General features: G+C 36.2%; 1 protein-coding gene across 1 annotated transcript; it reads right to left on the reverse strand.

Annotated features, from left to right (window-relative positions):
* Positions 1 to 12,409: 12,409 nt before the first annotated feature.
* Positions 12,410 to 14,759, reverse strand: LOC310871307 (cerebellin-1-like; the record flags this gene model as incomplete). The annotated part of the gene is made up of 3 exons (XM_083782793.1): positions 12,410 to 12,720; positions 13,274 to 13,402; positions 14,567 to 14,759. 3 exons carry the CDS (start codon positions 14,757 to 14,759, stop codon positions 12,410 to 12,412), a joined length of 633 nt encoding a protein of 210 aa, XP_083638919.1.

The raw sequence follows: 14,759 nt of genomic DNA on the forward strand, positions 1-14,759 counted from the left end.
TCATGTTTTTCCTAATGTTTGTGGTTAACGTAGGTCTTGTATTATTTTTGTGTTTTGTGTTGTGTTTTGTGAATTGTACAGGCTTCATGTGTCCTAATGTTGGTGGTTAACGTAGGTCTTGTATTATTTTTGTGTTTTGTGTTGTGTTTTGTGAATTGTGCAGGCTTCATGTTGTCCTAATGTTGGTGGTTAACGTAGGTCTTGTATTATTTTTGTGTTTTGTGTTGTGTTTTGTGAATTTTGCAGGCTTCATGTTTGTCCTAATGTTTTGTTCAACGTAGATCTTGTATTATTTTTGTGTTTTGTGTTGTGTTTTGTGAATTTTGTAGGATTCATGTTTGTCTTAATGTTTTGTTCAACGTAATGTCTTGTATTATTTTGGTGTGTTGGGTGGTGTTTTGTGAATTTTATAGGATTCATGTGTCCTAATGTTTTGTTCAACGTAGGTCTTGTATTATTTTTGGTGTTTTGTGTTGTGTTTCTAGAATTTTGTAGGTTTCATGTTGTCCTAATGTTTGTGGTCAACGTAGGACTTGTATTATTTTTGGTATGTTGTGTGTTTTTTTGGGGGGAATTTTGCAGGTTTCATGTTGTCCTAATGTTTGTGGTTAACGTAGGACTTGTATTATTTTTGGTATGTTGTGTGATGTTTTGGGAATTTTGCAGGTTTCATGTTGTCCTAATGTTGGTGGTTAACGTAGGTCTTGTATTAATTTGGTGTGTGGGGTGGTGTTTTGTGAATTCTGCAGGCTTCATGTTTTTCCTAATGTTTGTGGTTAAAGTAGGTCTTGTATTATTTTTGTGTTTTGTGTTGTGTTTTGTGAATTGTGCAGGCTTCATGTGTCCTAATGTTGGTGATTAACGTAGGTCTTGTATTATTTTTGTGTTTTGGGTTGTGTTTTGTGAATTTTGCAGGCTTCATGTTTGTCCTAATGTTTTGTTCAACGTAGATCTTGTATTATTTTTGTGTTTTGTGTTGGGTTTTGTGAATTTTGCAGGCTTCATGTTTGTCTTAATGTTTTGTTCAACGTAGATCTTGTATTATTTTTGTGTTTTGTGTTGGGTTTTGTGAATTTTGCAGGCTTCATGTTTGTCTTAATGTTTTGTTCAACGTAGACCTTGTATTATTTTGGTGTGTTGGGTGGTGTTTTGTGAATTTTATAGGATTCATGTGTCCTAATGTTTTGTTCAACGTAGGTCTTGTATTATTTTTGTGTTTTGTGTTGTGTTTTGTGAATTTTGCAGGTTTCATGTTGTCCTAATGTTGGTGGTTAACGTAGGTCTTGTATTATTTTGGTGTGTGGGGTGGTGTTTTGTGAATTCTGCAGGCTTCATGTTTTTCCTAATGTTTGTGGTTAAAGTAGGTCTTGTATTATTTTTGTGTTTTGTGTTGGTGTTTTGTGAATTGTGCAGGCTTCATGTGTCCTAATGTTTTGGTCAATGGGGGACTTGTATTATTTTTGGGGTTTTGTGTTGTGTTTTAGAATTTTGCAGGTTTCATGGCGTCCTAATGTTTGTAGTTAACGTAGGTCTTGTATTATTTTCTGTGTTTTGGGTTGTGTTTCTAGAATTTTGTAGGTTTCATGTTGTACTAATGTTTGTGGTCAATGTAGGACTTGTATTATTTTTGGTGTGTTGGGTGATGTTTTGGGAATTTTAGCAGGCTTCATGTTGTTCTAATGTTTGTGGTTAACGTAGGGTCTTGTATTATTTTGGTGTTTTGTGGTGTGTTTTGTGAATTTTGCAGGATTCATGTTTTCCTAAGGTTTTGGGTTAACGTAGGTCTTGTATTATTTTTGGTGTTTTGTGTTGTGTTTCTAGAATTTTGTAGGTTTCATGTTGTCCTAATGTTTGTGGTTAACGTAGGTCTTGTATTATTTTGGTGTTTTGGGTAGTGTTTTTAGAATTTTGTAGGATTCATGTTTGTCCTAATGTTTTTTGGTCAACGTAGGACTTGTATTATTTTTGGTGTTTTGTGTTGTGTTTTAGAATTTTGTAGGTTTCATGTTGTCCTAATGTTTCGGTCAGCATAGGTCTTGTATTATTTTTTGGTGTTTTGTGTTGTGTTTTGTGAATTTTGCAGGATTCATGTTTTCCTAAGGTTTTGGGTTAACGTAGGTCTTGTATTATTTTGGTGTTTTGTGTTGTGTTTTAGAATTTTACAGGATTCATGTTTTCCTAATGTTCTGGGTTAACGTAGGTCTTGTATTATTTTTGGGGTTATGTGTTGTGTTTCTAGAATTTTGTAGGTTTCATGTTGTCCTAATGTTTGTGGTTAACGTAGGTCTTTTATTATTTTTGTGTTTTGTGTTGGGCTTTGTGAATTTTGCAGGCTTCATGTTGGTCCTAATGTTTTGTTCAACGTAGATCTTGTATTATTTTGGTGTGTTGGGTGGTGTTTTGTGAATTTTACAGGATTCATGTGTCCTAATGTTTTTGTTCAACGTAGGTCTTGTATTATTTTTGTGTTTTGGGTTGTGTTTTGTGAATTTTGCAGGCTTCATGCTGTCCTAATGTTGGTGGTTAACGTAGGTCTTGTATTATTTTGGTGTGTGGGGTGGGGTTTTGTGAATTCTGCAGGCTTCATGTTTTCCTAATGTTTGTGGTTAACGTAGGGTCTTGTATTATTTTTTGTGTTTTGTGTTGTGTTTTTAGAATTTTGTAGGACTCATGTTGTCCTAATGTTTTGTTCAACGTAGGTCTTGTATTATCTTTGTGTTTTGTGTTGTGTTTTTAGAATTTTACAGGATTCATAGTGTCCTAATGTTTTGTTCAACGTAGGTCTTGTATTATTTTTGTGTTTTGTGTTGTGTTTTTATAATTTTGCAGGTTTCATGTTGTCCTAATGTTGGTGGTTAACGTAGGGTCTTGTATTATTTTGGTGTTTTGTGTTGTGTTTTGTGAATTTTGCAGGATTCATGTTTTCCTAAGGTTTTTGGGTTAATGTAGGTCTTGTATTATTTTGGTGTTTTGTGTTGTGTTTTATAATTTTACAGGATTCATGTAGTCCTATGTTTTGTTCAACGTAGGTCTTGTATTTATTTTGGTGTATTGTAGGGTGTTTTTAGAATGTTGTATGCTTCATGTTGTCCTAATGTTTTGGTCAGCGTAGGTCTTGTATTATTTTTGAGGTGTTGTGTTGTGTTTTTAGAATTTTGTATGCTTCATGTTGTCCTAATGTTGTTGGTTAATGTAGGTCTTGTATTATTTTTGAGGTGTTGTGGTGTGTTTTGAGTTTTGCAGGCTTCATGTTATCCTAATGTTTTGGTCAACGTATGACTTGTATTATTTTTCGGTGTGTTGTGTGGTGTGTTTGAGTTTTTGTAGGTTTCATGTTGTCATAATGTTTGTGGTCATTGTATGTCTTGTATTATTTTTGGAGTGTTGTGTTGTGTGTTTTGTGAATTTTGCAGGTTTCATGTTGTCCTAATGTTTGTGGTTAACGTAGGGTCTTGTATTATTTTTGGGGTTGTGGTGTGTTTTGTGAATTTTGCAGGCTTCATGTTGGCCTAATGTTTGTGGTTAACGTAGGGCCTTGTATTATTTTTGTGGGATTGTGTGGTGTTTTGTGAATTTACAGGCTTCATGTTGTCCTAATGTTTTTGTATAACGTATGTCTTGTATTATTTTGGGGGTATGAGAGAGAATATTATATTATTACAACAGGGCTTGTAATAATATAATATTCTCTCTCATACCCCCAAAATAATACAAGACATACGTTATACAAAAACATTAGGACAACATGAAGCCTGTAAATTCACAAAACACCACACAATCCCACAAAAATAATACAAGGCCCTACGTTAACCACAAACATTAGGCCAACATGAAGCCTGCAAAATTCACAAAACACACCACAACCCCAAAAATAATACAAGACCCTACGTTAACCACAAACATTAGGACAACATGAAACCTGCAAAATTCACAAAACACACAACACAACACTCCAAAAATAATACAAGACATACAATGACCACAAACATTATGACAACATGAAACCTACAAAAACTCAAACACACCACACAACACACCGAAAAATAATACAAGTCATACGTTGACCAAAACATTAGGATAACATGAAGCCTGCAAAACTCAAAACACACCACAACACCTCAAAAATAATACAAGACCTACATTAACCAACAACATTAGGACAACATGAAGCATACAAAATTCTAAAAACACAACACAACACCTCAAAAATAATACAAGACCTACGCTGACCAAAACATTAGGACAACATGAAGCATACAACATTCTAAAAACACCCTACAATACACCAAAATAAATACAAGACCTACGTTGAACAAAACATAGGACTACATGAATCCTGTAAAATTATAAAACACAACACAAAACACCAAAATAATACAAGACCTACATTAACCCAAAAACCTTAGGAAAACATGAATCCTGCAAAATTCACAAAACACAACACAAAACACCAAAATAATACAAGACCCTACGTTAACCACCAACATTAGGACAACATGAAACCTGCAAAATTATAAAAACACAACACAAAACACAAAAATAATACAAGACCTACGTTGAACAAAACATTAGGACACTATGAATCCTGTAAAATTCTAAAAACACAACACAAAACACAAAGATAATACAAGACCTACGTTGAACAAAACATTAGGACAACATGAGTCCTACAAAATTCTAAAAACACAACACAAAACACAAAAAATAATACAAGACCCTACGTTAACCACAAACATTAGGAAAACATGAAGCCTGCAGAATTCACAAAACCCCACCCCACACACCAAAATAATACAAGACCTACGTTAACCACCAACATTAGGACAGCATGAAGCCTGCAAAATTCACAAAACACAACCCAAAACACAAAAATAATACAAGACCTACGTTGAACAAAAACATTAGGACACATGAATCCTGTAAAATTCACAAAACACCACCCAACACACCAAAATAATACAAGATCTACGTTGAACAAAACATTAGGACCAACATGAAGCCTGCAAAATTCACAAAGCCCAACACAAAACACAAAAATAATAAAAGACCTACGTTAACCACAAACATTAGGACAACATGAAACCTACAAAATTCTAGAAACACAACACATAACCCCAAAAATAATACAAGACCTACGTTAACCCAGAACATTAGGAAAACATGAATCCTGTAAAATTCTAAAACACAACACAAAACACCAAAATAATACAAGACCTACGTTAACCCAAAACCTTAGGAAAACATGAATCCTGCAAAATTCACAAAACACAACACAAAACACCAAAAAATAATACAAGACCTATGCTGACCGAAACATTAGGACAACATGAAACCTACAAAATTCTAAAACACAACACAAAACACCAAAAATAATACAAGTCCTACGTTGACCAAAAAACATTAGGACAAACATGAATCCTACAAAATTCTAAAAACACTACCCAAAACACCAAAATAATACAAGACCTACGTTAACCACAAACATTAGGACAACATGAAACCTACAAAATTCTAGAAACACAACACAAAACACCAAAAATAATACAAGACCTACGTTAACCCAAAACCTTAGGAAAACATGAATCCTGCAAAATTCACAAAACACACCACAAAACACCAAAATAATACAAGACCCTACGTTAACCACAAACATTAGAACAACATGAAGCCTGCTAAAATTCCCAAAACATCACCCAACACACCAAAAATAATACAAGTCCTACATTGACCACAAACATTAGTACAACATGAAACCTACAAAATTCTAGAAACACAACCCAAAACACAGAAAATAATACAAGACCTACGTTAACTACAAACATTAGGACGCCATGAAACCTGCAAAATTCTAAAACACAACACAAAACCCCAAAAATAATACAAGTCCCCCATTGACCAAAACATTAGGACACATGAAGCCTGCACAATTCACAAAACACCAACACAAAACACAAAAATAATACAAGACCTACTTTAACCACAAACATTAGGAAAAACATGAAGCCTGCAGAATTCACAAAACACCACCCCACACACCAAAATAATACAAGACCTACGTTAACCACCAACATTAGGACAACATGAAACCTGCAAAATTCACAAAACACAACACAAAACACAAAAATAATACAAGACCTACGTTGAACAAAACATTAGGACACATGAATCCTATAAAATTCACAAAACACCACCCAACACACCAAAATAATACAAGGTCTACGTTGAACAAAACATTAAGACAAACATGAAGCCTGCAAAATTCACAAAACCCAACACAAAACACAAAAATAATACAAGATCTACGTTGAACAAAACATTAAGACAAACATGAAGCCTGCAAAATTCACAAAACCCAACACAAAACACAAAAATAATACAAGATCTACGTTGAACAAAACATTAGGACAAACATGAAGCCTGCAAAATTCACAAAACACAACCCAAAACACAAAAATAATACAAGACCTACGTTAATCACCAACATTAGGACACATGAAGCCTGCACAATTCACAAAACACAACACAAAACACAAAAATAATACAAGACCTACTTTAACCACAAACATTAGGAAAAACATGAAGCCTGCAGAATTCACAAAACACCACCCCACACACCAAATTAATACAAGACCTACGTTAACCACCAACATTAGGACAACATGAAACCTGCAAAATTCCCAAAACATCACACAACATACCAAAAATAATACAAGTCCTACGTTAACCACAAACATTAGGACAACATGAAACCTGCAAAATTCCCCCCAAAAAAACACACAACATACCAAAAATAATACAAGTCCTACGTTGACCACAAACATTAGGACAACATGAAACCTACAAAATTCTAGAAACACAACACAAAACACCAAAAATAATACAAGACCTACGTTGAACAAAACATTAGGACACATGAATCCTATAAAATTCACAAAACACCACCCAACACACCAAAATAATACAAGACATTACGTTGAACAAAACATTAAGACAAACATGAATCCTACAAAATTCACAAAACACAACACAAAACACAAAAATAATACAAGATCTACGTTGAACAAAACATTAGGACAAACATGAAGCCTGCAAAATTCACAAAACACAACACAAAACACAAAAATAATACAAGACCTACGTTAACCACCAACATTAGGACAACATGAAGCCTGCACAATTCACAAAACACAACACAAAACACAAAAATAATACAAGACCTACGTTAACCACCAACATTAGGACACATGAAGCCTGTACAATTCACAAAACACAACACAAAACACAAAAATAATACAAGACCTACGTTAACCACAAACATTAGGAAAAACATGAAGCCTGCAGAATTCACAAAACGCCACCCCACACACCAAAATAATACAAGACCTACGTTAACCACCAACATTAGGACAGCATGAAGCCTGCAAAATTCACAAAACACAACACAAAACACAAAAATAATACAAGACCTACGTTGAACAAAACATTAGGACACATGAATCCTGTAAAATTCACAAAACACCACCCAACACACCAAAATAATACAAGATCTATGTTGAACAAAACATTAAGACAAACATGAAGCCTGCAAAATTCACAAAACATAACACAAAACACAAAAATAATACAAGATCTACGTTGAACAAAACATTAGGACAAACATGAAGCCTGCAAAATTCACAAAACACAACACAAAACACAAAAATAATACAAGACCTACTTTAACCACAAACATTAGGAAAAACATGAAGCCTGCAAAATTCACAAAACACCACCCAACACACAAAAATAATACAAGATCTACTTTAACCACCAACATTAGGACAACATGAAACCTGCAAAATTCACAAAACACAACACAAAACACAAAAATAATACAAGACCTACGTTAACCACCAACATTAGGAAAAACATGAAGCCTGCAAAATTCACAAAACACCACCCAACACACCAAAATAATACAAGACCTACGTTAACCACCAACATTAGGACAGCATGAAGCCTGCAAAATTCACAAAACACAACACAAAACACAAAAATAATACAAGACCTACGTTGAACAAAACAATAGGACACATGAATCCTGCAAAATTCACAAAACACAACCCAAAACACAAAAATAATACAAGATCTACGTTGAACAAAACAGTAGGACAAACATGAAGCCTGCAAAATTCACAAAACACAACACAAAACACAAAAATAATACAAGACCTACGTTAACCACCAACATTAGGACACATGAAGCCTGTACAATTCACAAAACACAACACAAAACACAAAAATAATACAAGATCTACGTTGAACAAAACATTAGGACAAACATGAAGCCTGCAAAATTCACAAAACACAACACAAAACACAAAAATAATACAAGACCTACTTTAACCACAAACATTAGGAAAAACATGAAGCCTGCAAAATTCACAAAACACCACCCAACACACAAAAATAATACAAGATCTACTTTAACCACCAACATTAGGACAAACATGAAGCCTGCAAAATTCACAAAACACAACACAAAACACAAAAATAATACAAGACCTACGTTAACCACCAACATTAGGAAAAACATGAAGCCTGCAAAATTAACAAAACACCACCCAACACACCAAAATAATACAAGACCTACGTTAACCACCAACATTAGGACAGCATGAAGCCTGCAAAATTCACAAAACACAACACAAAACACAAAAATAATACAAGACCTACGTTGAACAAAACAATAGGACACATGAATCCTGCAAAATTCACAAAACACAACCCAAAACACAAAAATAATACAAGATCTACGTTGAACAAAACAGTAGGACAAACATGAAGCCTGCAAAATTCACAAAACACAACACAAAACACAAAAATAATACAAGACCTACGTTAACCACCAACATTAGGACACATGAAGCCTGTACAATTCACAAAACACAACACAAAACACAAAAATAATACAAGATCTACGTTGAACAAAACATTAGGACACACATGAAACCTACAAAATTCTAAAAACACAACACAAAACCCCAAAATAATACAATACCTACGTTAACCACCAACATTAGGACCACACTTACCTTCTCCAGTCACAAAACAAAACACGAACCATTAAAATCACATCAGGGCATAGTTGGTACTGCAGTGTAATTATATATATAGAAATTGACCACTAGGTGGGGGTATCCTTGACTTACCCAAGAAATAAAACAAAAGTCTGGCTAGAGTGTACCCTCCGAACCAGCCATACGGACAGTCATACATACAACCATATACATATAGATAAGCAGAAAACACATAAAATGGACTCACCCCTAGCTGTCTAGCCTACACTACACCTACTGTACATCCCATTACACTGACGTATATATGCACATGGAAAATGTAATGCTGGGGTTAAACATAACACAAGCCATGTGTTTTCCCTGTCAACTATCAGCTGTTGTCAGCTGTCAGCTGTCATCTGTCACCTGTCAACTGTCACCTGTCACCTGTCACATGTCACATACCACTTTCAATGATAAGGACCCCCACCCCTGGTTTTTAAAATCTAATTAACACATTCTGATGTCCACCTGGCACTTGAAACGGATTCTCAATAGCCACCTGGCACTTGAAAGGAGTGGAGAGAGCCCCCACCCTTGTTTACACAACACCCCTGTTTTTTAAAATCTAATTAACACATTCTGATGTCCACCTGGCACTTGAAAGGAATGGAGAGTCCCCCCCACCCCTGTTTACACAACACCCTTTGAAAACTGCCAGATGTCAGTTCAAAGGAATGGAGAGCCCTATTGTTTCCTTTTCACACCTGTATGCGGAATCTCTGCACCTGGCCTTCGGAACCTGCACCTGGCACTTTTTCAGAATGCCAGCCGGCATTTTTGAAAGGAATCGAACCCCCATTGTTCTCATTTTCACACTTTGAAAACGGAGGTGTCTAGACGGTCAACACGGTCAACACAGCTGTTCCGACACAGCTGTGTCCCACAGGAAGAAAGAGGAAGGGAGGGAGAGAGAGATGATCAGCTTTTTTTTTTTAAACACACACATACATTATAAAAACTATTATTAGCTTTTATTATTTAATAATAACACTATGCTAATTATATTTATGATATTTATGATATATATATATATAATATGATTTATGATTTATGGAATGTATGGAATTCAAGGAATGTAAATAATTGAATGCATAAATTAATTACTCATTTGCATAATTTATGCATTAATTGACTCAGTGGCGCCCCCAGTGGTCAAAAAGGGTGGTGTCCCCCCACCCAATTATACTACTTAGCTGCTATAGGAGAGGAATGATGTTATAAAGTCTTCCCGATATTTCTGAATGGAACTTATACTGACTTGATATACAAACAACTAGACCCCAACTACATGTCAATACCCTGCTTCATCTCTCTCTCAGCTAGCTAAGGCAGTGCATGGTTCTCAACCTGGGGGTCACCAGATAACATTAAATTACATAAATTTTTGAATACAAAAAGAAAGAAAGAAAGGCTTTGAAATGAAAAAAACAAAGGCAAAAATTGTGAAAATAGCCGATCTACAAGCTCACAACGCCTTGCGTTGCAAGAGAGGGGTTTCTTCTTATTTAATACGTATTTTAAATTTTTGGTACTCCCATCAAACCATTGTTATGCACGTGACCTGGCCTAGGGGGTGCCAAGATACACAACAAAAACAGGGGAGACGCAGTTTACCAAATAAATATAATTTATTAATTAAACAAAAATAGTAAATGTAAGGAATAAATCATGATTGAACAGATGAAGTGTGGAGATCAGTAGTCAGTGGTGTAGTGTGTGTATGCATGAGTGAAATGTATGTGTACGTGTTGTATGTATTAACAGAAATGTTGAAAAGAGTGCATGGTGGAAAAGGTGCAGGAGGCAAATGAAAAGAACAGAACTGGGGAAGGACTGGGAAAGCAGGCATTTATAGGGTGTCGACACCCGGGCCCAGGTGTGAGCTGATCATCATTAGTAGCTCTGCTCCCCAATCCTAATGGATAAAATAAAGTTACTATAGGGTAAACACAACATATACCAAAACCAGACAACCTAAGAGCCTATATATCATAATATAGGGAACCGTCACACCATGCAAAGTCAAAGTCAAGTTAAAGTCATACGATTTGTCACACACAAAGTTAGATAGGTTGGTACTGTATATCTGGGCCTTTTTAGTGACTAATGGGGTCAAACAGGTTGGGATTTTATCGCCTGTGCTTTTTAATTTATATATGGACGAACCCTCTACAAATCTCAGAAAGTGTAGGACTGTATAGTGGGAGATTGAGGCTCGTTAACCATCTAATGTACAGTATGCAGATGACCTGGTCATCATGTCTCCTTGCTCTGCGGGCATACAGCAGTTGCTTAGTGTGTGCTCTGATTATGGACTGCTGTTTGATATAAAGTTTAATCCGAAAAAGAGTGTAGTCATGTATGAAAACTAAGGAGGATCGGAAGGCAACATTCCCCTCTTTTTATCTGGCCAACAAGGTGCTCAATGTTGTAGACAGGGTCAGATATCTGGGTCACATCATTTCACCAGTTCAAATATGCTTATTTTGGAGGGTCCCCAGTTCAAATATGCAAATTGTGGGGGAAGACCTGTCAGAGGAACTTTTCAGCGCAGTGTGAAATAAAGTCAGGTCTGAAAGCTGTTTGGTCTCATGAGTGGTTGTTTATTAAAACAGAAGATTAAGTCGACTGATGAGAACGCAAGTACTCATATGGAGACAGTTGCATATAACATGAGGCATACAAGCAGATACAGTCGTATATATGGATTGAACAAAAAACAGGAGAGGGTGTGTCTTTCCGGCCGAGTGGTAAATCTCACTGTCAGTGCCAGCGAGCAACCAGCTCGAACCAGAAGACAAAAGATAAAACGTGGCCTTGGCGTTTTTAGGCCCTTAGAGCAGAAAAAGGAGTGAATCAGAGTCTGGTATGTAGGAACAGAACTCTGAATCACACGCCTCCCCTGCTTGTACTTGTGCTCAGCCGAGCATACACATCCTGTAGATAAAGAAGTAGGCTACATTTAAAGTGTGTTATCTATGAACTAACTAAGGGAATCATTATATTTCCCTAACAGACCCCTGAATTAGAAAATTCTGTGAGTCAAAAGGTCCCCGGTGCACAGCAGCCTTTATGGTTTTTACCCGACAACAACAAAATGAGACCATGCAGTCGTGCACATTTTACCTGTGTTTTTATTTTCTTAAAGGAGCACTTCACCGATCTTCATATAATTGGCACAATTCTTATTGTGTATATATATATATATATATATATATATATATATATATATATATATATATATATATATATATATATATATAATGGGGATATCTGCAATGTTTAGGTGCCCTGTATCAGCAGCAGTGTTACAAAGAATAGAGCAGAAAGCCACTGAATGTGTTGTGGTTGTTGTAGTCATCAAATAGAGAGTAGTTGTAGGTTTTATCACTGGCAGGTAAACGCATGTCCACCGTGTCTCCCTGCTCCAGCTCTATCAGGATGCCATTAGAGACGTACTCTAACCATTCGTGGTTGTTGATTCCATAGTTCCCCATGAGGTGCTGGTCATTTTTGTACATGAAGATAAACACGGGCTCTATAGGTTTGCCTGAGGGTCTGGCGTTGACTGCAGTGAATCTGAAGTCGTACACCCCCTTCACAGGTGCAGTGAACACACCTACAGTATCAGAGAACACTTGTCACATAAAAGTAGCAACAATAGCAGATCTATAAGCTCACAACTTTTTCAATATATGTTTAGAGTATGTTTTTTATTTAAAATATTGAACCAATTAAAGTAATAAAAAGCGCTTCTGACAAAACCATCTAACTCAATTGGATCCTCAAACTGCTAAACCAGCTAACTCCACCACAGTGGGTGGAGTTAGCTTGGAGCAGCTTGAGTTGGATTGGTGTAAAGTGGTGATAATATAATGGAGCATGTATCTGACAATAATATTATCATATAAGTCACAATACCAACTTTGTTTTAAAAAATATATGGTTTTCTTCATTTAATTTAGTTCGTTTTTTTATTTCCTGAAAATTCTACATTTTGGAGTTACTGGTTTCTGCCCGACAGCAGAGCTTTCTTTGAAAAGTAATGGTTTTGGACAAATAACATGTCCAGTAAGTTGTGTAATTAGTAAGGTGAGAGTTTCTTAACATGAACTTAACATGGCTAACGTTGACATGGCTTAAGTGGTTAACCTCATCACCAGACCACCTACCTGTAGATGAATTGTATGCGTTGCCCATGTTAGTGTAGACTCTCTTGTAGACCAGAGTGGTGTGATTAGCAACAGGCCCAACATACCCGTCATCAGTCAGGCCAACAGAGAAGGCCACCTTTGGTTTGTCTGTGAACGCAGGAGCACAATCAAGAATGAATGTTTTATTTTCCATTACTCATACAGGTACAATAATCACAATGCAATGTTGTGAGGTCCACATCGTACTGTACAACAATGATAATAGTAATAATAAAGACTTAAGTGTGCAATGATGTACACTGTCCTCTCGTACAAGAACATTGTTCTGTTCAAATGACCTTAATTTTCTTTCTTCAATTCCCACACCTGGTTCTGACTAGGGCTGTCCCGATTGGATCGGGTGATCGGAAATCGGCTCCGATCACATGATTTTCAAAAGATCGGAATCGGGGAGAAAATACCAGATTTTTTATTGTCTAATGTAAATCTCAATGTATAAGCAATGCGATTTAGTAAAAAGTGTTGCAAGTCTTTCTCCTTCTGGTCCCAGCCAGAAATCATCAAAGACTAATCACACCCAGAGGCTTGAAAGATACCATTATGAAAACAAAGGGAACTATGCAAATCAACTATGCATGATGGCATAAGTGTCTGAATGAGAGAGATAGGCTATACTCTTTAAGAGTTTTAACTTTACTTCAGTTCTATAATCTGTACAACTGTATTCACTCTAATTAACCAATACATAATTATTTTTGCTATGATTCCATGCATGCTTTCAAGAAAAAGTAAACAATGACAGTCATTCTAATAAAAGTATAGTCACATAAAGATCGGATGGGGAAAGATCGGTATCGGTACTGTATGTCTCAAAATAAAACGATCGGAATCGGATCGGGAGCAAAAGAAACGTGATCGGGACATCCCTAGTTCTGACTGGCACTCAGTTTGTCAGCCATTTCTGAAAACAAATATCACGCAGAGAAACATAGCTATTAACCCCAATTCTACAGATTTCTGAAAAATAAAAAAATATATAAAAATGTTATATCAGTGATACTCAATTTCCATGTCAATTAAGGACCCCCACAATCTTATGTATTTGTTCCAGGGACCCCCAGAAGCAAAAACGCGCCATGAGCTTAATATTAACTGCTATTTTTGAATAGCCAAAACACAAAATAATGGTTAAAGTGGTTCAAATTTAGTATGACAACCGATGCTTTCTCTGAAACATTTACAACTTCTTGAAACTACATTTTAATCAAGTTTTGTGCAAGAAACATTGTATAGCATCTCAACCATCCCAACCTGCATGCTGTTCTTCCATGATCTTCAGCTTCTCTCTCTGTTCGACCAGCATGTCTCTCAGCCCCTTGACCTCGGTCCAGACGTCGGGCAACGAGGGGGTACCGGGTTCATCATTGGCCACTCCATCGTCTCCCAGAGCCCCAGACTCCCACAGACAGAACAGCACAACGAGCAACGCACTACCACTCTTCAT

The sequence above is a fragment of the Protomyctophum parallelum genome, assembly GCF_964188405.1.
Source record: "Protomyctophum parallelum genome assembly, chromosome: 14".
NCBI classification, from domain to species: Eukaryota; Metazoa; Chordata; class Actinopteri; order Myctophiformes; family Myctophidae; genus Protomyctophum; species Protomyctophum parallelum.